At 38.2% G+C, this 22,153-nt stretch overlaps 1 protein-coding gene across 4 annotated transcripts in view; it reads left to right on the forward strand.

Moving 5' to 3' along the window:
- The window catches only part of HACE1 (HECT domain and ankyrin repeat containing E3 ubiquitin protein ligase 1), a 112,706-nt gene that overhangs the window by 72,883 nt on the left and 17,670 nt on the right, over nucleotides 1-22,153 (forward strand). For all 4 annotated transcript variants that reach the window (XM_075554721.1, XM_075554723.1, XM_075554724.1 and 1 more), the window contains 6 exons: nucleotides 654-765; nucleotides 861-958; nucleotides 1,132-1,219; nucleotides 4,425-4,574; nucleotides 5,106-5,302; nucleotides 21,199-21,330. In XM_075554721.1, the coding sequence (XP_075410836.1) occupies nucleotides 654-765; nucleotides 861-958; nucleotides 1,132-1,219; nucleotides 4,425-4,574; nucleotides 5,106-5,302; nucleotides 21,199-21,330 (777 nt within the window). The remainder of the gene's footprint in view (nucleotides 1-653; nucleotides 766-860; nucleotides 959-1,131; nucleotides 1,220-4,424; nucleotides 4,575-5,105; nucleotides 5,303-21,198; nucleotides 21,331-22,153) is intronic.

The raw sequence follows: 22,153 nt of genomic DNA on the forward strand, positions 1-22,153 counted from the left end.
GAGTGTGAAATCCAAAATTACATAGTATAAGGGATTAGGGTGGGAGTGCCATATTAATTGAGTCTAACCCTACTAGATCCTCAGTAGTACTTTCTGATTAATCATAAAAATTACAAATCACTTGCACTTGGCTTATCTGACAGATCCACAAAAAGTAGAGACTTTAGCAGTTCAAGAGGCCAGGTCAGGCTGCTCACTCCCCCAGAAGATATGAAAACTATTTTGATGAAAAATTAAATGGAATGGGATAATACAATTTTTTTATGATTGTGACAATTTGTTCTTATAAGCCTTGTTGGGCTTAAAGGAAATTGAGAGTAATTGTGTTCAATTACATATCTGGTATTAAGTTGTTGGATAAATCTAATTTATCAAGTCTTCTCTGTTGAAAATACTATGAAATTTTAGAAAAACACTTTCACTTTTAAAACTTTTTAGCCAAGGAGCTGCCTTTTTTTTTTTTTTTGGTAAATAGCTGAAATGTTAGAACATTATCTAGTGTTACTTAAAAATAAAAATATAAGGTTGAAAATTTGTAGGAAGTGTACTTAATGCAATAGGTAAGTAAATCTGATAATCAGGTAACTGAAACACTACTAACATAGTTTCTTTCTCTGTTTCTTTTGTTTTTTTTTTGGGTGGTGGGGTAACAGCCATTTAAAGATCGCTGTGAATGGTTCTATGAACATTTGCACTCAGGACAACCAGATTCAGACATGGTACACAGGCCAGTGAATGAAAACGATATCTTGCTGGTTCATAGAGGTATGCTTAACAAAGAAATGACTATACATGTGAGGCAGAAAGTATTTTTTATTACAACACTTATTATGTAAAATTAATCAGCGCTACATATTTAGATTCTATTTTTAGGAGTAGCTGTGAAGTTGTGTCGAAAGCAAATTGTGCAAAACTAAAGCAAGGGCTCGCTGTACGATTCCATGGAGAAGAAGGCATGGTGGGTACAAAAAATAAGCTGTCTAGAGATCACTGTATATACATGTTGAAATGTCATTGAATAAAGCTGAATATTTATATGAAAGGAACTTAATGTAATTTAATTTTGTTATTACATAGAAAAAATTTCCCGTATATTTGTCTTGATGCTTAATTTTATTTTTTTGAACTCAGGGTCAAGGTGTGGTGCGTGAGTGGTTTGATATTCTATCTAATGAGATAGTCAATCCTGATTATGCATTGTTTACCCAGTCAGCTGATGGTAAGTTGGATGGTCTAGATGACTTTTCTCTGTGATTTTTTAAAACTACTTTTTACCCTTTGGTTTCAACAGTAGCCTTGGGAATTAGAGTGTTCCCACTGCATAGTAGAAGAAAGTGAAATTCAGAGTGTCTGCAGTCATACAGTTACCAAGAGAGAAAATCAGTGGAGCCTGATTCTGTTTAGCGTATTCTTTTATTTGATCATTCAGTTCTCATGTTAATTCCAACTGGGAGCTAGTCTTGAAGGAGTTTCCATTTGTCTTTATTTATTTAAGTAAAATATTTTGTTAACGTTGTCTTTTATAGAATAATGTCAGTAGATGGGAATTTTTTTATTAATCCTAAAAGCCAAATTTTAGAACTTATGGTGTTGGATCTTGACTCCCACATCAATAGCTCCCTTATGGACTTTCCCATTATATGACATTTCCCATTTTTGATAGTTTATCTGAGTATTTTGCACAACAACGATATAGGTCTGGCAGTAACAAATGGCAACCTCTGCCCATTTGCCTGCGTCATGGTTCTTACTTGTTTTGGCATTTGTGTACTGACATAATTTGGAAGTTACATTAGTCATCCTCTATTTTGTGATCTCCTGTAGTCATTCTCTGTTTTCACATAATGGCATGTTCTGCACAAGGACCTGGTCTTTGGACCCTAACCATGTCAGTGAGTGACGTGTAGGTATAATTCCGTAGCCCAAAGCCCATCGGCATCCAGCAGGTTCTGACTCATAGTGACCCTCTGTGGGGTCTCCAAGGCTGTCAATCTTTGCGGGAGTGTCGTTTCCCTACCAATCAGCTTGTGGGTTCGGACTTAGATCCAGTGCTTACCCAACAGTACCATCAGGGCTCCATGGAATTATGTAGAGTGAATTATGTAGATCGTTCTTTCTAAGAGATCAAGGGCTGGCGTCCCAAAAGCTCTTATTTAACTGTCTAATACAATAGTACAGACACGAAACTGTCGACAGATTCTTTTAATGGTGCCTACAACCTCTAGAGTTGTGGTCTGATACTGTAGACTAGATGGAAATAGTTGCTTCTCATTTGTGCGAGATATATTTAAGAGCGCTTTTACTAATAGTCTAAGTAAAGGTTAAGGTTATAGTTTTGAAGTGCTTACACAATCCCCCCCCTCTGAAAATTATGCACACCACCCTCTCCTCCATCTTAAGTTGTCTCATAAAGAGAACGTCTCCCACTAGAGGAAGAACGAGTCTCGGAAAGGCCAGGAGGTGGGCCGCAGTGGTGCCAGAGTGCCGGAGGTTCTTAGGGACCCTCAGGCACACATGAGTCTCTGAGATGGCTTAAAAATGTGGGACTTGCCACTGAATCTCTGTAAGCTTTGATTACTTACCCTGAAGTGAATTTGATGTCTGTAATTTGTTACAAGTTCTATGAGGTACCAAGTTTAGTTATTTAGGCCTAATTTTTGAAGGTAGGCTTAATATTAGGACATTATATTTTATATTTGTTTCTTTTATATTTAAAATAGTTTCTTAATTTGAGTCCATTTATTTAGTTTCATACTTCAAAAACAGTTTGGTGTAGAATCATTACAAGTATTTCCTCATGCTAGCAATCTATAGCAACATATATTAAAACACTTAGACTATGAATATTGTGATTTATTTCAATGTTCTATTTGGGTTCATACTTATTAGTAAATTGAACTATAGATAAAATAATGTCATGTTCTTTGCTTATTAGATATGAAAATTAATATTTATGGATTAGCCGTGAGCTATGGAAGTGGGTGTGAATGGTTCACTTTGCGGATCTGTTGTTGGCTGAAGTAGGATCTGTGAGAGTTGGTTCAGGTAGAGGGTTTTGAAGGTCTGTGTCCGAGGGCCACAGTCTCGGGTTCTCCTGGTCTCCATTGGACCAGTAAGTCTGGTCTTTGTATGATTCTGAACTTGGCCTTGCATTGCTCCTCACTCTGTCCAGAACCTTCTACTTGATCCCAGCCAGAACCTCTGTAGTGGTAGCTGGCCACTGTTCAGTGCTTCTTTCTCAGGCTAGTGGAGTTCATGTAGTCAACTCGTCCTTTGGATGAATTGTTTCCTCACTCTTTTTTGTTCCAGATGGGAAGAGATCAATAGTTGTATCTTACTTAGTGAATACTTTCCTTCATCTAACAAAACTTTGCTTTGATTGTTAATATCAGTTTTTCCTTGTAACTGAGAGTGATTCTGAAAAGGTCTTTACTAGTGAGTGACACGTTTCATGTGGACCATTTAAATTATTCGGCTGTAAGCGTCTAGATTTTCACTTTATAGCTACATAAGCTGGCCATGGCAGTTCAGTCCAGTCCAGTAATAACTAACAAATCAAAGGTTAATGAAATACAGAGTAGATTGCTACCAAAATGAATATATTGAATGGTCACACATTTTATATTTCAATACTTCCTTCTGTTTTATTTTTCTTTGATGCTATTTCACTAAATATTTATAATTTATTTTTTTCTCTTAGCCCAAATACCTCCAATCTGATATATACTATAAATTTAATAAATACTTGTTGGATGAATGAATGAATGAACTTGTAATTTAACTAACGGCCATCACAGAAAATGAGAGATGTGGAGTTGTTGACTTTGGGTTTTTCCATTGCCCTAGATATTGACAATATGGTAACTGTTTGTTACTGTTGTCATTTTGACTTTGACCTGGGTGTGGGGTCCCCTTTTTTTGTTCACAAAAAGCAATTGGTTATTTCATGGATTAAGGCAATTTTTTGTGTGAATTTTCTTATACATTCATTGACTAAAACCTTATAGCAGTTGTACCTTCAGAAACCTTTTTTTCTAATCATGCTCTATTCCTTAAGAACCTAACACTTGTACCTACTGTCTGTAAAGGTGAATGAGTCGTGGCTACTCTACTGCTACACTGCCCAGGAAAATGTGTGTGTGCGACTGATATGTTTATAGATCATTTCCAGAGTCTCCCTGACTTATCTCCCAGCTTTCAGTTTTCTAAAATTTTCTCTCTGCACAAGGATCCAGATAAGTTCTGTGCCTCCACTTCCACTACTTGCTCATGTATTATTGCACAAAGGGCATTCCTTTGTAAGTTTATACATTTGATAACCTTGTCTTTGCTGAAATTGTATGAGAATTAGTTTACCTACATTACATTACCCTTCCTCCCTGCACGGAGAGTAAGGATAAACCGCTTTGTGTTTATGTTGATAGGAACAACCTTCCAGCCCAACAGCAACTCCTTTGTAAATCCTGATCATCTGAATTACTTCCGGTTCGCTGGACAAATTTTGGGGTTAGCTCTGAATCATAGACAGTTGGTCAATATTTACTTTACAAGATCATTCTACAAGCACATTCTTGGTATGTTTTTCTTGTTCCTTTTAAAGTACTCTTCTTAGAATTTTCAGGGGAAAACGACGTAGGTTGGTGATAACATTTTGGCTAAGCTAACAGCGTTTGGATAACACTTTTATTTTGACTTGAGACCCCCTTTATGTGCACGAGGCACGTAGGGGCCTGGAACAGAAAACCAAAAAGACCTGTACTTTTGACATTTCCACTGCAAGTTGTCCCTCTCTTTAAAGAGTGTGTGTTTTATGTCATAGGAAGGTACTTAAGATAATTTTCAGCTTTGATTTTCATAATGATTTCATAATGACATCTTTGTAGAACAATTATATTGTGAGAAATGCGGAAGCGTGGCCTAAAAGTTTAGTTGAACAGATTTTCAAATGCAGGAATTGTCATCCATTTCAACCTTGCTGTGAATTGGATTATATTTTGTAGTTTTAAAGATTATCTGTAGAGGGCAGTGTTTAACCATTATACAGACAAGGAAAGGGCAAAAAAAAAAGTTACATAACTATTATATGCTTGCTTTTTCTTTTTAAGGTATTCCTGTAAATTACCAAGATGTGGCATCCATTGATCCAGAATATGCCAAAAATTTGCAGTGGATCTTGGACAATGATATCAGTGATCTGGGGCTAGAACTAACTTTCTCTGTTGAGACTGATGTGTTTGGTGCCATGGAAGAGGTGCCTTTGAAACCTGGGGGTGGAAGTATTCTCGTGACACAAGATAACAAAGTAGGTATTTGAAGTTTTATTTTGGCCATTGTTTGTAACTTGGCCCAGATAATTTTCTAACTACTTTGAACTCTTCTGATCATGTTATAGCTACTTTGAACTCTCCTGATACTTATTCAAAAGAGTTATACTGTATGGTTTTAAGACAAATAAAACCTTTAAATCAACAACAACATCAAAACAAACCCAAACTCACTACCCTCGGATCAATTCCAACACAGAGGACCCGTGTAGCCCTATTGGACAGCATAGAACTGCCCCTGTGCGTGCCCCAGACTGCCACTCACTCTTCATGGGAGTAGAGTAGACAGCCTCACCTTTTTCTTGCTTAAATGACTAAAGCCATCCTGTAGGCCACTTTCTCCAGCATTACACTGGGATCACTTTATTACCACGCTGCCATGCTGGGTGGTTCTTGACTCAGCCTAGGGCACTGTTTAGTAGATGCCATCATTGTATAAACTGGACAGATGCAAACTTGATAAGAAATGATGAACCCAAATCAAGATAATATTTGTAATAATCACTGTTCATGTGAGGTCCAGTCAATTTGACAGACTTCTGTATTTTATTATTGGATTTTTAAAATTTGTATTTACTACTTTCAAGCATTATTTCGTTTTTTTCCTGTTTGTGCATATGACTTTTGTATCTTGGCCTATGCCTTGCAGTTCACTGTTGAAGGTCAGAGCGTGACTTAAATGTACTATGATAGCGAGGAGAGATGCAGTTGAGTCGGCTTTAACTCATGGTAACCTCATGCTTCCCATATATTTGATACATGCTATAGGATATTTGGAATAAAAAGATCTGGGCTTGAGTTACAGATCTGTTTGATCACCAGTAGTAATTTTCCGTGAAACATGAGGAAGACTTTTTCCCTTCCTGCAGTTGGATTATAATTCTCAGAGAGCTTCGCAGTCAACTCATTATTTAAAACGATGTCCAGTAAACTGTTTTGTTGATTATACTACTTAGTAAACTACCAATTAAAAAGTATTCTTTTTTGCAACTGAAAGATTTGGGTGTGTTTTAAATCCCTTCAGCCTCAGTTTTGTGTTCTGTAAAATTGGGATAACATTACTTCCACTAAAATTGTTATTAACATTTTTCAAATTGAAAAATACAATAGAAATATTTTTTTATTGGAGAGTAGCCACCAGGCACTCCTTGGGAAAAAGACGGGGCTTTCTATTCCCATAAAGAGTTATAGTCTTAGAAACTCAGAGGCAGTACTAGTCTGTGCTAGAGGGTCACCGTGAGTCTACATTAACTTGATGACAGTGAGGTTTTTTGTTTTTTTGTTATAAAGGGGTATATTGAGGAAACTGGGACATTGGAGTAAGTTATGCAGGTTTACTGTCTGAACGTGAATGTCACGGTAACTTCAGGTGTTCATAGATACCACAGATTTCAAAAAAGGTGACGTTTCTTAGCAAGAACATCCAAGAACTGAGTTTTTTAAAGACTTATATTAAAAATGTTTTAGTCTAGTCTCTCATTTTATATATGAAGAAAGTTAATGGTTAATGCATTAGTGGAAAAGCTATGGTTAAAACCAGGCCTCCTAATTTCATGTCTGATGTTGATCATATTGGAGAGTATAAAATTGATCATGTCAAGACAAATGTTAGTTTAGTTTTAATTGAATGAGCCATGTTGGCTGTAGAAGATTCAAATAGTACGTTGTTGCTGTTGTTAGTTGCCTCTGGATCCACCGAGCCATGATGACCCCAGGTCGCCAGGCCAGCCTTTCGAGGCGCTCCTCTGGGTAGGTCGAGCCTTTGGGCGAGTAAGTGAACGTCTAACAGTTCGTGCCACCCAAGCAAAACCCAAACCACCCAATACCTTTGAGCCGTTTTCCACTCGTAGTGACCCTATAGGACAGAGTAGAACGATTCTCGGGTTTCTGGGCCTGGAAATCTCCATGAGAGCAGACAGCCTCCTCTCTCTTGGAGCAACTGATGGGTGTGATGCACTGACCCTGAGGTTCGTAGTCAACATGTTAGCCCACTTTGCGACCAGGGCTTCCTTAGTGCTACCCCAAACCTAACGAGCCATCGAGTCGACTCTGACTCACAGCAACCCGCTAGGACAGGGTGGAACTGTCCCTGTGGGTTTGCAAGACTGTCAGTCTTTACAGGAGTGGAGAGCCTCATCTCTTCCCCACAGAGCGGCAGGTGGTTCCAAACCGCTGATCTTGCAGTGAGCGGCTTGTCCCCTCTGGTGCCTCCCAGGGACTCCTAACACAGGAGCGGCGCATACAGTAATACCAACTAATCCAAAGAAGCGTTCCAGGGACTGGAAATATGCCTACAATCTTCTAATTGTTAGATTGTTCACCTTGTGGTGCATTTATGATTTTATCTTACACTGGAGACCTGCCTTCAATTAAGGGTAATGAAATCCTACACTCTTTATTAAGTACATGATTGCTTTACACCAGAGGACTTTAAACAGGACTCCTGTCTGTGAATTTACGATATCTAACAAGTGGGTCATTCTTTCAGATATAATACGGGGGCTTCTAAGTACTGTGAGAAAAGTTCCATCATCTTTTAATTCTGTTTCCCACGGACTTTTGGGAAGCCCCTGCGTACTTTAAAGGACAGAGCGCAAACCCATGTTCGCAGTGGTGTGATACAGAGCTGGAATAATACTGACAGTTCCTACTAAGAAATGGCATGGGGTTTGTGTAGACTTTTTAAAAGTTTATTAACTCAGAGAGTATGTTCTTTATTTGTCAGTCTAGTCTGTGGTTAGAGTACTTTAAGCACATTAATGAGTTTGAAACTTTTGTTTTTAAGTTTAGTCTTCACCAAATTAATTATTTAATTATAGCTAACCTGAGTTTTAAATATTCTGATAATGGAGGTAGCAACAGGACCTCATTAACTAATCAGTACTACATAGACTCAGCTTTCAGTTTTCTTTCATAAATATATTTCTCAATAAATTGAGCCTCTTCACTTTGTAATATTACCAGGAAGAGTCTAGTATCCCTGTTGCTGCTTAAATATTTAATGCTTATTAAATAAGTGATCTGATTTGTCCACAGATTAAAACATCTTAGAAGCGTACTTATATCTGTGGTGCAGTGACTTTCTTAATATGACACTTCTCACCGTGTGTCTGTAACTCCCACCACATGACTGGGTGGGACTATGCAAATAGATTGTGTGAATTACCAATAGAGGGCATTGGCCAGTTTTGGTTGCCATTCCCTTGACTCTACGAGACCTACCTCAGAAGCAAGAATAGAGAGAATCTCAGGACCATCAAGGAGGAAGAGCCACCTGTGGAGCAAGTTCAGGATCCCTGCATACAATGGTGGAGGCCAAGACCAGTGCGGCACCAGTGATCATGACTTAGAGACTACGGGACCGAGCAGAGGAGCCACTCTGAGAAGAGAGCAGAGGGCCAGTGCCCTTGAGACCTGAGACTGTAAGCGAGGTGGAGTGGCAAGTGGGCTTTCAGGCTCACAGAGGCCAAATCAGGAGACCACTCAACTGAGGGGCTTAGGACTAGAGAGAGTGGCTTGGTTCTTGTTGAAGAGAGGCAGTGCTACAGAGCAGTGACTGCTCTCTCAGCCCCCATATCGTGAGCTTTGTCTGTGATGTCTGTGTGACACTGCAACGAATGATTGAACCCAGCAGAACCGTAGTCTCCTGGGAAGCCAAAACTGAGATCATGGACATTTGTGCTTAGGTCTTTGCAGCCAGTCTTCTGTTGCTCATGCTGACACTTTCATGTTGAAAATGTAATGAGTTTCAAATATTGACATCTTTTACCATGAAATTCAGACCATTCTAACCGTAAAATCCATCCAGGCTGGGAGGAGAGAGCAAGGGGAGTTGAGTGGGACAGAACATCAGAGAATGCACGGGGATTCAACAGGAAGTTGAAAGTACAGAGGAGAAATGTGAAGTAGTCACTCAGGGGTAAGTAAGTAAGTAAGGCGAGAAGGAAAGTCCCTGCACAGGTGACGGAGCACGACACAAGTTGCTCAGAACTGTGGCGCTTGACTCAAATTGAAAAGTAACCAAGTGGAAAATGATGAAGTGGGAGGGGTGGAACGGGACCAAATCCTGAGAGACTGCAATTCTGACAAAACAACTTCTGAAGGCTGTGGGGATAATTGCATATGATCAAGAAAGAAATGATAGGATAGGATTTTGTTTTGCTTTGTTTTAAATCAAACGCAGCTTGGCATGTGAAGAATGGGCTGAAGTAGAAGCCTGGGACTTTGTTCTGAGGAAAGCCTGCTGCATAAGGGATAAAATAAGGCTTTGGAAATGAGAATGGGGCAAATGGGTTCATTTTAAGCTTTTGAGGATATCTATATATCTATCTGTCTATATCTTCTAAAACTTGGTAACTGAGTGGGAAGGTGAGACAGGCAGGCCTCAGGATAACTACCATTTTATGGGTTGGGCTCTTGAATGGCTGGTGTTGTTGCCAACCTACATCTGCACCAACTGTATTATCCTCAGTGTTCATTGCTATGGAAAATAGTAACTTTTCTCTAGCAGATCTAGTGGCACCAGTTGGTGACTTAGCCTTGGGTTCCTACCTCTAGGGTTGGCAGTTCATACCCACTAGCTGCTACCCTCCGTGGGAGGAAGGTGCAGTTGTTAGCACTCCTGTACAGATTTTCGGTCTTGTCGGTCCTATGGAGAGTTCTTCTCTTTCCTACTGGGCCATTTTGAGTTGGAATAGACTTGATGCCAGTGAGTTTATGTAGTAAACACTGGATATGTTTTATGCACTTGGACTGTGTTCTTTGTCCATTTCTCATTTAACATGACAACCTTTTGGGACTGTTATCTCTATTAGTTGTGGAAACAGCTTTAATATTAAAACTATCTGATGTTTATTGGTTGCTTTTAATGGGACTGGCATTGTTTGAAGTGCTTTATGTATATTGACGTAATACTTTAGTGCACTATCAAGTGCAGATTGAGGGTATAGAGAGAGGGGTTAAGTGGCTTCCTCCAGAAGTACATGGCTAACTAACTGGTGCAACTGAGATGTGACCCAGGCAATCTATAAATTTTAAGCCTGATTCTTGACTGTACTACTCTGTTTCTTTAGAAGATATATAAATGCCTCAGGTCTCAAAAGTGGTAGCAGGTTAACTCTCAGTTTAAATCAAAGTCTGTGTGACTGAAGTAGTAAATGTGATTGAGGTAGCAAATACACATTCACTATGTTCTCCCCGTTTCCTTTTTATGTAGTTAATATGCTTTATTGCTTGATTTATTTCACATACAAACATGTTTGAATGCGCATACTTCAAAAAGTTTGTGCGAAAACCATCATCTTTTAATTTCACTTTCCACGAACTTTTTGAAGCCTTCATCATAAAAGCACAAAATATAGCCTTGTGCATAGAGATTATTGATTTAAAGTGAATTTTTATTAATATCTTCAGGAAAGTATACTGTGGTAGACTTTTTTTTTAACCTTGAAAACTTTAAAAATAATTCAAGTCTAATATATTGAGTGTATGTATATGTTACTAGGCAGTTTTAAAATTATCTTCACTCTTTTCCTGTAAGCGAGGAGAACATCGTTTTCCTTGAGCTTTAATTAATAGGTCCAAAAAACTCACTTTAAAGATCACCAAATCTATAAAATGATAACATGAAGGATCACTATTTTCAATGATTAAATTTGTTCCAAGGAACCTGAAGTAATAGGATTTTTAGCAGACTATCAATCCCAGTGACTGCTTTGTGACTTAAAAATAAGAGTACATTGGTAAATAGTAAATTATTGAAAAATACTACATTATGAAATACACTCCTTTTGGTTACTATATTTTTTGGAAATAGCATTCCTTCATAAATAATGCACAAACTCATATAACGTGTGAAATGATGAAGTTAAATAAAACTGTTGGGGACTAGAGCAACCATGGATATACTTTGTATGCATGTCGACATTTTTAGTGAGAAAATTTGGCCTTATTCACCTGTCCTTCCATATTACAGTTAAGTCTTACCATTCTGTTTATTTTCTTTCCTCCTGTTTAATTTCTTTCATGCTTTGTATAAGGATTCTTGGCAGCATTGTGGTTTAAATGTTGGGCTGCTAACCACAAAGTTGGCAGTTCAAATCCACCAGCCACTACACAGGAGAGTTTGGCTGCTCCAGTAGTCTCAGAAACCCGATATTGGTTCTATGTGAGTTGAAATTGGCTCAGTGGCAGTGCATTTTGTTTTGCTTTTAGTTATATGTATAAAAATAGTCCAGTATGTTACTTTTGATCATAATTATGTAATACAAGTATGGTATAATTATACAGTCATGGTCAAGAAGTCATGTATCCAGTTAGGTAACTCACTGCCATCGAGTCGACTCTGACTTATATAGTTGCCCCGTAGGTTTCCAAGACAGTACACCTTTATAAGAGTGGAAAGCCTCGTCTTTATCCCATAGAGCTGCTGGTGGTTTCAAACTGCTAACCTTGTGGTTAGTAGCTTAACACACTATGCCACCAGGGCTTAAGTTAGGCAATCCCTTTGGCAATCGGAAAACAACCAATCAGAGTGGCACGTTTCTTTATTAAGAGGATAATTATGTAGCACATTACCTCAACAGTTCATTGCAAAAACCATTAAGCTGTTAGGTCTTCTTATTTTGTAGTTTAATTAGTATTAATTCAAATCAGCAGCTTGTAGAAAAATTAACCTAGCACATTAATGAAAATATTATGTAAGGGGATGTATTTGTGCATTTGGAAAAAAATGAATAAAATGCGTGTCCGTCTCCCCCCCCCCGTCCCTCAGAGAACAGCAGAACTACTTATTTTATCAAAGAACCATGGTGTCTCTTTTGAGTTTTTGGTAGAGATTCTCAATGAGAATTCTATATAGCAGAGCAATAATAAAGAAGCTAAACTCAGAAGATTTTATTACCAAATAGTAGCGAACAGCCAAAGACTATGCCATTAAAATTGTTACTTGTGAGGGGAAAGCAAACAAACCTAAAGACACCTGCCCCCGGCAGTTTTACAGGTGGCCAAGTACATCAGGCTCCTGAGGAACGAAACGTCTTGTTCTATTACCTTTTGAAAGCTGTAACTATTATTCCAATAAATGTAATCTATTGAAGAAATCTCTTATGGAATAGTGAAAAAGATTTTGAGATTAATTGTATAGTCCTCTGCTCTACCAGCTGACCTATCGAAGGGAGCACAAAAAAGGTTTTTAGTAAGAGAAACTGCTTTCAAGAAATGTGTCCATTTTCAATGCTGTTTGCTCTCTTGACCCAACCCTTTAAAGACATAATAGTTTCAAGCGTGAAAACATTAAATTTAAGACATGCATTAGTCTGGTAAGCATGGTTCTGCCTTGGTGAATGAGTGTTTTGCAAGTTTTGCTCTATCCCTAACTTCGATTGTTCTTGTAAATAATGTCCAGTCACTTAAGAGTTTGATCTATACAAGTGAACAATGAATCTGAATAGATTTTGGATCAAGTGTGAAAAGTTGATCCAAACTTGTATGATTTCCAGTTCTCGACACTGTTTTAAATTCAGTGCCATTGGGTAAATTAATGGCACTATCAATAGGACAGATTTGACACGTTGAACACTAATGACAGAAGACCCGCTGAGGGTGTGGGAGGACATCAAAAACATCATACTTAAAGAAAACAGAGGCCATTAAAAAGACAGGAACGAAAGAAAAGATCAAAGTGGATGTCAGAGGAGACGGAACCTTGCTGTTACTTGTAGAGTAGCTGAAGCTAATGGTGAAGAATGGTGTAGAGTAGCTGAAGAAATGGTGAAGAATGGTGTAGAGTAGCTGAAGAAATGGTGAAGAATGGTGTAGAGTAGCTGAAGCTACTGGTGAAGAATGGTGTAGGGTAGCTGAAGCTAATGGTGAAGAATGGTGTAGGGTAGCTGAAGAAATGGTGAAGAATGGTGTAGGGTAGCTGAAGCTAATGGTGAAGAATGGTGTAGGGTAGCTGAAGAAATGGTGAAGAATGGTGTAGAGTAGCTGAAGCTAATGGTGAAGAATGGTGTAGAGTAGCTGAAGAAATGGTGACGAATGGTGTAGAGTAGCTGAAGCTAATGGTGAAGAATGGTGTAGAGTAGCTGAAGCTACTGGTGAAGAATGGTGTAGAGTAGCTGAAGAAATGGTGAAGAATGGTGTAGGGTAGCTGAAGAAATGGTGAAGTCAAAGACCCGAATAGAACATTCCGAAGGACAAGCTCAAGAAGGCAAAGCCAAACACTATAAAGGGATGTGCAAAGATGTAGAATTAGAAAACCAAAAGGCTAGAGAACACGTTCAGTATATCTGACTGAAAGAACTCAAGAATAAAATTCAAGCCTTGAGTTGCAGTCTTGAAAGATACTATGGTCAAAATAGTGAATGATGCAGGACGCATCAAAAGAAGATGGAAAGAATACACAAGGTCACTGCACCCAAAATAACTAGTGGACATTCCATCATTTCAGGAGTAAGAACTGGTGACAAAGGAAGAAGTTCAAGCTGCACTGAATCTGTTAGCCAAGAACAAGGCTCCAAGAACTGATAGAATACTAATGGAAATGTTTCAGCAAGTTCGTGAAGCACTGGAAGCACTCTCATCTATGCCAGGAAATTTGGAAGGCAGCTACTGGGCCAGCTGACTGGAAGAGCTCCATATTTGTGTCCATTCCAAAGGAAATGGCCCAACAGAATGCTCAAACTATAGAACAATATCATTGATAAAGCATGTAAGTAAAATTTTGCTGAGTATCATCCAACAACGGATGCAGAAGTTCAAGCTGGGTTCAGAAGAGGACAGGGAACAGCAGGGCTACCATTGCTGATGTCAGATGGTCATTGCTGAAGCAAGCATACCAGAAGAAGGCTTACTTGTGTTTTAGTCACTGTGGATAGCCTTGAAAAGAATAGAAGTTGCAGAACACTCATTGTGCTCATGAATAACATAGACATGGATCCTGAGGAAACACGGAATGGTTTAAAATCAGTAAAGTGTGCTTAAGGGCGGTAACCTCTCTCTCCACACTTGTTCAGTCTGCATGCTGAGAGAAATCATCAGAGAAGCTGGACTTTGTGACGAAGTGTGTGGCATCGGGATGGGAGGAAGGCTTATGACAATTTGCACTGTGCAGAGGACACAGCCTTACTTGCTGAAAGGGAAGACTTAAAGCACTGGTGTATGAAAATCAAGGATTGCTGCCTTCACAATGGATTACAACTCCATGCAAAGAAAACCCAAATCCTCTCTACAGGACCAGTAGGTAGCATTGTGATCGATGGAGAAAAGGGTGAAGTTTTCATGGATTCCATCAGTGCTCGCAGAAGCAGCAGGCAAGAAATCAAAAGACAAACGGAGAAAAGAGATTTTCCAAAAATGGATAAAAAGTTCCATTAGGTGCATCTGCTGCCCAAGACCTCTTCTTTCGCGTTTGGAAAAGCAAGGCTGCTTGCCTGACCCCAGCCATGGCATTCTCCACTGCAGCATTACCCATGTGACAGTTGGACATGCAATCTCGGAATGAGGAAGGCTGAAGAGGAACTGGTGCATTTGCATTTGAATTGTGCTGGAGAAAACTGTTGAAAGAACTATGGACTGCTAAAAGGACAAACCAGTCTGTCTTGGAAGAAGTATGGCCAGCATAATGAGACTGCCTTAGCTACTTTGTGCGTATTATCAGGAGAGACTGGTCCCTGGAGAAGAACATCATGCTTGGTGAAGTGGAGGGGCGGTGAAAAAGGATGGCTCCTACAATGGACTCAGCCACGGAAGAAATTGTGACGATGGCGGAGGGCCACTGTGGGGCTTAACTGACTCAGTGGCACCTAACTACAACATCAGTAGAAGTACCTCATATCCCGGGGGGATAAAGTTCTCAACCACAAAAAGGAAACGATATCTGTATAGTGAACCAGAGTAGATATAAACTATAGATATATGAATCAACTTGGGGCCGTTACTTAGTTCTAGTCCCAATTTAAGAACAATTAGCTCTTATACCATGACCCTGCTTGATACCCTTCCTCATAAATAGATGACTGAAGATATGAGTGCTGTAGCAAAGAATGGTGAAGAAAGCAGATGGTACCCGGCTACCAGTAAGAGTAGCATCTGGGCCCTTACAGGTTTGTCTTTAAACAAGCAGCCGGCTCAGTGAGCCGCCAACTAAGTTCACACGAAGAAGCACACCAACCTATGCGATGCATGCATTGTAAGTAGTAAAGTCCAGTTCCAAAGGAGGGAATTGTATCAGAGCTTAAAATTTGAACACATGGTCGGTAGAAGGCTGTGGATGACAGTGGAAGCCCAGCATCGATGGGCAGGGTCCCCACATGGATGAAGCCTTCAGGGAATTTTGACCACAGTCCCGAGATGTGAATAACTTCACCGTCAGACAGAGTGCATTGCAAAGTCCATCTCGGCAAACATAGTTAGGCTAAAATGTGACACTGTATCACTCCATTTACCTTTTGAACCACTTTAGAGTTGCTTCTGTTTAATATTGTCATCTTTGTTTTGATGGAGGTTTTTCTCTGTTTTGTTTGCTTGCTTCCTGTTTGAATGATTTTCTGTCAGTGAAATCCAAGGTAGATAAATCCCGTAACTGGATCAGCAGTTACCTACGGGCACGGCAAGGGGGTTTTCGGGTGAAACGAGGAGCTAGCAATGAGCACGAGAAGACGCCCGAGTGTGGTGACGATCGCACAACTCTTCTTAATACGACCGAGGATTAAATAGTATTAAATCTGAAGTATATGCCAATAAAGCTTTTAAACTTAAAAAATATATAGGGAAGGTCTTTGAGAAGTATTGGGATGTTATCTGATGTACACTTAGTTTAGAAGATTTTGAAACAGTTTTTCTGTAGCTGGACATTTAACTGGAGCATGATTTTTGAAAGTCGAGTCTTCTTGGGCTTAATACTTTTAGTTTCCCCTCTGCAGTTACATTTGCTTGCCTCTCCTGTATCAGCTTTTGGGGCCAGAAGTCAAACTGGAACAAAGTTGTCAGGGCCTTATTTCCTCCCGCCCCCCCCCCCCCACCTGCCTTGCCTTTATGCTGAGGAATCCTACGTTGAACACGTTCTATATATCATCAGAGCTGTTTTGCCAATGTAAAGCATGAATTCCTTAATTGGTTCTCCAGTTTAAATCTGTATTATTAGGTATTATGTTACACCTAACAATTGACAACAAACTCATTTGGTAGCAGAAATGACTCTCATAGATGTCACCTTGAGCGATGAAAGACAGCCCTTTCTACTTCAAGTTATACCACTTTTGAATAAAGTGAGATCTTAGGATTTTTTTTTTGTTCTTTTTTAAACAATTTATTGGGGCTCATACAACTCTTATCACAGTTCATACATATACATACATCAATTGTATAAAACACATCTGTACAGTCTTTGCCCTAATCATTTTTTTCTCCTCTTTTCTTTTTTTACATTTTATTAGGGACTCATACAACTCTTATTACAATCCATACATATACATACATCAATTGTATAAAGCACATCCATATAGATAGTATATTTCTTTTAACATAATTTTTTTTTTAACAATTTATTGGGGCTGATACAATTCTTTTCACAGTTCATACATATACATACATCAATTGTATAAAGCACATCTGTACAGTCTTTGGCCTAATCATTTTTTTTCTCTTTTCTTCTTTTACATTTTATTAGGGACTCCAACAGCTCTTACCACAATCCATACATACTGTTGGTATGGATTGTGGTAGGATTTTTTTAAAAAGTTGAATTTTGTGAGTTCGTAGAGTTCTGAGCACCCATTGTCATACTTGTCCGCACAGTTTCCTGAAAACATGTAAAGTATTAGACATAGTATGCAAGTGTCTAAGGTGAGTCACTTGGGCACTGTCATAGATAACAGAAGTGAAACAAGTGTATTTCTACACAATGGGAACAATGGAAACACTAGCTCATAATAATAATGGATGTTGATAGCCTTTAAGACTGGCAAATGTCCATAGTAGTGATCCTTACTTTGTGTTACTCTGTTTACGTACTCTATAAGAAGCCAGGGATACATATGCATTTTGCATATTGTGTATGTGACTTAATATCTTACAAAAACTCAGATTCAGATTGTTTTATTACATGGATGCGATTATCTTTCATCAATCTGGGAAACTGGAAAGTTTGTGATAAGTTGGATTTTATATTGAAAAATGATTTAAAACAATTGCTTAATTAATACAGAGACTGGGACCTGAAGGTGCTGGTTTTCATAAATCGATAATGCAATAACTATAGACCAGACTTATTATAATAGATGTAGAAAATAAGTAATATTGAAAGAAACAGAAGAGGATTACAAAAGAAAGATTAATATACTTATAAAAATTAATTTAAAAAAAGAATAGGGAACTTTTAGGAATTAATTGATGAACGCAGCAGCGGTCCAGTGGTAGAGTCCCTCCCTCCATGTGCAAGACCTGGGTTCGGTTCCTGATGATGTGCCGCATGCATGTAGAGATGGCATGCGATGGCAAACAGAGGACTTGAACAAATTGCAGATCTTTCATTTTCTTACTTCATAGTTTGTACAGGTCTTGAAACAGATTATAAAACTAAAACTTTAGGGGAAAGCCATTCTCGTTTAAGGAAAGTGAGCTCTTCCAGAGCCCGGGCGGCGCGCCGCAGTAGTTCCTGGCCTCTCAGTGTAAGGGCGGTAGTTCGAATCTCCCGTGCAGCGTGGCAGGGGAGAAACCTGTAATGATTCCAGCCTAGAAAGCCCTTTCACTTTGGGACCACTATGCGTCAGAATCAAATTGAGGGCGCCCAACAACCTCCAAATCGCACCATAAACATGTAGGTAGAGGATGAATGATGAGTGAGTAGGGTAGAAAAACACAGCATACTCCAGCGACGATTTTAGTTAAAGCCAAAGAAACGAAAAGATGGGCTAATGCTGACATCGCTGCTGATCATATCTGGAAGCGTGTTAAGTACATATTATTGTCTCGCTAGTTGGACGCTGAAAAGCTAGTGCATGCTTTGATTTGATTGACATGCATTTCTACAGTAACGATCTGTATGTAACTTGTAATTGATTGATTCCTATTTACTGGAGGAAACCTGTTGGGTGGTAGCAGTGGGGTTTGGGCACGTGGGAAGGAAGAATAGCGAAGATGGCTGCTTTGTCGGTGCCAAGTTGCACAAGCAGCCACAGGAGGCTGGGTGAGGGCCGTGAGGAATTCACTGCGAGTCAGTCAGCAGTCATAGATAACTTGCTGGCTCAGTGCCTGCTTTCTTTTCTTTTCTTTTTTTGAACACTGCATCAGATTAGTGCCAAGAAAGAATAAAGGGAAGGGGCTAAAACTGGGTTGTTGTTTTTTCTCCTCTGTGTATATTCATTCTTCGGAGGTGAGAACTTTATGCAGCATATTGCTGTAACACATGAAGTCTTGCTTAGAAGTTATTTTAAAAAGGATAGAGATAACAAGACTGATAAATATCTTTGATAATTGATTCTCATCTGAGCCAAAATATATCTTTTATTACCAGTTGAATTTTAAAAGATTTTATGATGAGGAGGATATATTTTTTAAAATAAAATGCCTGTTTGTAAAAAGCTTATCTAACTTAGAATAGAATTGGTTTTGTTTAAAGGAGCCATTTCAGCAAATTCTATGTATGCATGTATTAGATGAGTTTGATGAATGCGTGTGTTCATTCATCGTCTTTTTGTTAAATAATTTTAAGATAGTCATTTTGTAAGGGGGTGGGTTACATGCTCATAAACAAATAAAGCCATTCCCTGTAGGGAGACTACATTGTAACGAGTCATTTCAGAAAGAGAGACCAGGAGGAATAAAGACTGCGAGCTTGAAGCCTGAACGACTTGCAACGCAGCCAGTGAAGCTCGAGCTGAATTAGGGAGGAGGGAGTGGAAGAGAATGAGGTCAGGAGAAAGACGACCGTCTAGGTCCATATAGACTAGGCGAGGACTTTGACTTTGATGTAAGGTGTCATAGGGAGCCATGGTGAGTTTTTTGAAGAGGTGTGAATTATATTGTGTTAAAACTAAGGTGACCATTTGGCCGTGTAAGCAATCAGTTCTAGAACACTTTCTTCATTCTTGTACTCATTGTTATTAGCTCCCCGTTTTCCCTTAGTAATGCCTATTATGCTTTTTAAAAATTTTGACTTACCCTTCTGCATATGGAGCTTGGAATTAGATGTCTGTGAGAGCTAAGAGGAAGTTGCGTTAAGGAATCATTAATTGGATATACTTATGTAATTTTCAGTTTCTTCTGGATATAATACATTTTTGCTAACAACAACAACAAAAAAAATTAAGGTGACCAGATTTTAACATTGGTAAAGCGGAGCACCATTGTTCTTGATTAAAAATGTGGTCTATATGGAGCAACAAAAATTTTCATAGAATGCAAAAATAGTATTGTAATATATTTCAAAAATTTCAACATAAGTACAATTTACAAATATAATACATTAAAATTATGTATCGTATTTTATTCTTTGGCATATTTCTCATTTGAGTGATTTTTTTAGTAGATTGCTGTCATTTAAAAGGTCATCAAATTTTTCACAAGAATTTGTTAAATTATATTTTACACATAAAATGGCTTTCAAAGTCTCAACACTTAATTGTGATTTTTCTGATGCCCACACTTTATTTACTGTAGGAAAAACATGTTTAGTCACAGCTTAGTTCCTGGTAAGGACAGCTCATATTCCACAATTTTTAGTGCATTATTGTATGGAACATGGTTTGTTTCAAAATGATGAAATATTTCTAACCATTTGTTCTCTATTGTGATTTTTGCTGTTGCCCAAGATTTAACTTTTTCCTTATCAATATATATTTTTAATAATGATATCTCACTAGAAAGATCTTTTTTGGAAATATTACTATTTGGAAAATTTGGAGTAATATCATTGAATGATTTTTGCACATCATTCCAATTATGTTCTTGTTTTAATGTAACCCAATGAAAATGTTCAATATCATTGTAATGTACCATCCACTCTTCTAAATAATCTATGTAGTTACTATTGAACTTTTTAACGTGATTCATGATATCTCCACGATTTATTGTACCTTGTTCTTCTAGCTGGCTTATACTATTATGGATAGTTAACGGAAGAAAATTATTTTCTAACCGCTCGTGACACTGAAATTTTAAATTATTAACTTCATTTTACTACTTCGATTACCGAAATTTTGTCACCTTTGATAAGTTTTATAGCATTTTGAAAAAGAGCTGCTTGATTGTGTACAAACTAGCCAAATTTTTGAAGATTCTTTTTTAAAAAACTGTTCTAAAATTCTAGGATATTTAAATTCTGTGATAGAAAGTAAGATTTCAAAGGATTGTATATTTTCACAATTCTTTCAACAGCTGGCAGAAGAGCTAACCAGCGAGTTTTATTGTATCCAAATATTTTCTGATATTCGACTTCCGCAGTTTCACAAAATTTTTTAACCATTTCAACGCACACAGTGTATATATAGAAATAAGAATCTATTTTAATAGCAATATTTTCCACATCTACGGGCAACAAATCAGGAACTGTTTGAATGGCGTTATGTATTGTGTATATTCCCTTTCCGTTCTCCCGCCGTTCCCTAGCTTGTGCATTCTTTCCAAAAACCGGGACTTTTTTAAAACGCTGCGGGATGCGGGACAAATTGTTCAAAATCAGGACTGTCCTGCCAAAAAGCAGGACGTCTGGTCACCTTAGTTAAAAGATCACTTTAGATGATGGAGAAGTAGTGCAAAGGCAAGATTGGGAGCAAGATTGTAGGCATTGGTCTTTAAATGAGAAATTAAGTTTTATTACAAAAATCTGCAAAAATGTTTCTTAAAAATCACCAGAATTATTTGTTTTTCTTTATAGGCAGAATATGTCCAGCTTGTTACTGAACTTCGAATGACACGAGCCATTCAGCCTCAGATCAATGCTTTCTTACAGGGGTTTCACATGTTCATCCCGCCTTCCCTTATACAACTTTTTGATGAATATGAATTGGTAAGGAAAACTATTAGTTCTTCTGTTGCTAACTACACACAGAACTCCAGTTGGTATAATTTAGAAATAATTTTAGACTACTACGATGAATGGAATAATGTATAAGGAGACATCATGAGTTAACACTTATGTTGAAAGGCTTGTTTTGAGAGTTGTTCTGCTTCTCTTACGCTTAATGACCAGATCAGCAGTTCCTTAATGTGAAATGAGGGTAAGCAAATGTATTTCTAATGTCTCCATGTGTGGAAGACCAACTTTCCCATAAGCAATATTCATATTACTTTTGAATTTCTTATCTGGTCATATGAGGTAAGAAATGCTGATACTAACTTCTTGTATTTCTAGAAAGAAGAACCAATTAAGAAGGTGTTTCTTGTGTTTCCTCGTTACTTTACTTTACCATCTATTTACTTTTGCTTTTGACCTTTTAGTCCCCCAAGGAATGCATGTCTCCCTTTTGTTAAATATGTAAAAGCATTTCTAATTTTCTCTCATTACATATACATTATTCCCCACTTCCCTTCTTGCTTTTCTCTTTATCCACTCTCTTCAGACACTGTTTTGAGAAAGACTGCAGCACTCTCACAAAGCCTTTGACTCTCTGAGACCCGCAGGGTCACTTCGCCCTGACCAGTTGACGTCGGCTGGATGGCAGTGCTGCTAAAAAGAATTTGTAGGAAATTCTAGATTCTTGCTCCCATCACAATCCATAACATCCATTGTGTCAAGCACATTTGTACATTTGTTGCTATCATTATTTGGAAGTTCTAGATTCTTAGAAAAATATTCTATTTGTTTTCTCCTGTCTCACAAAAATTAATTT

This window comes from Tenrec ecaudatus, chromosome 7 (genome assembly GCF_050624435.1).
Source record: "Tenrec ecaudatus isolate mTenEca1 chromosome 7, mTenEca1.hap1, whole genome shotgun sequence".
Taxonomy (NCBI): domain Eukaryota; kingdom Metazoa; phylum Chordata; class Mammalia; order Afrosoricida; family Tenrecidae; genus Tenrec; species Tenrec ecaudatus.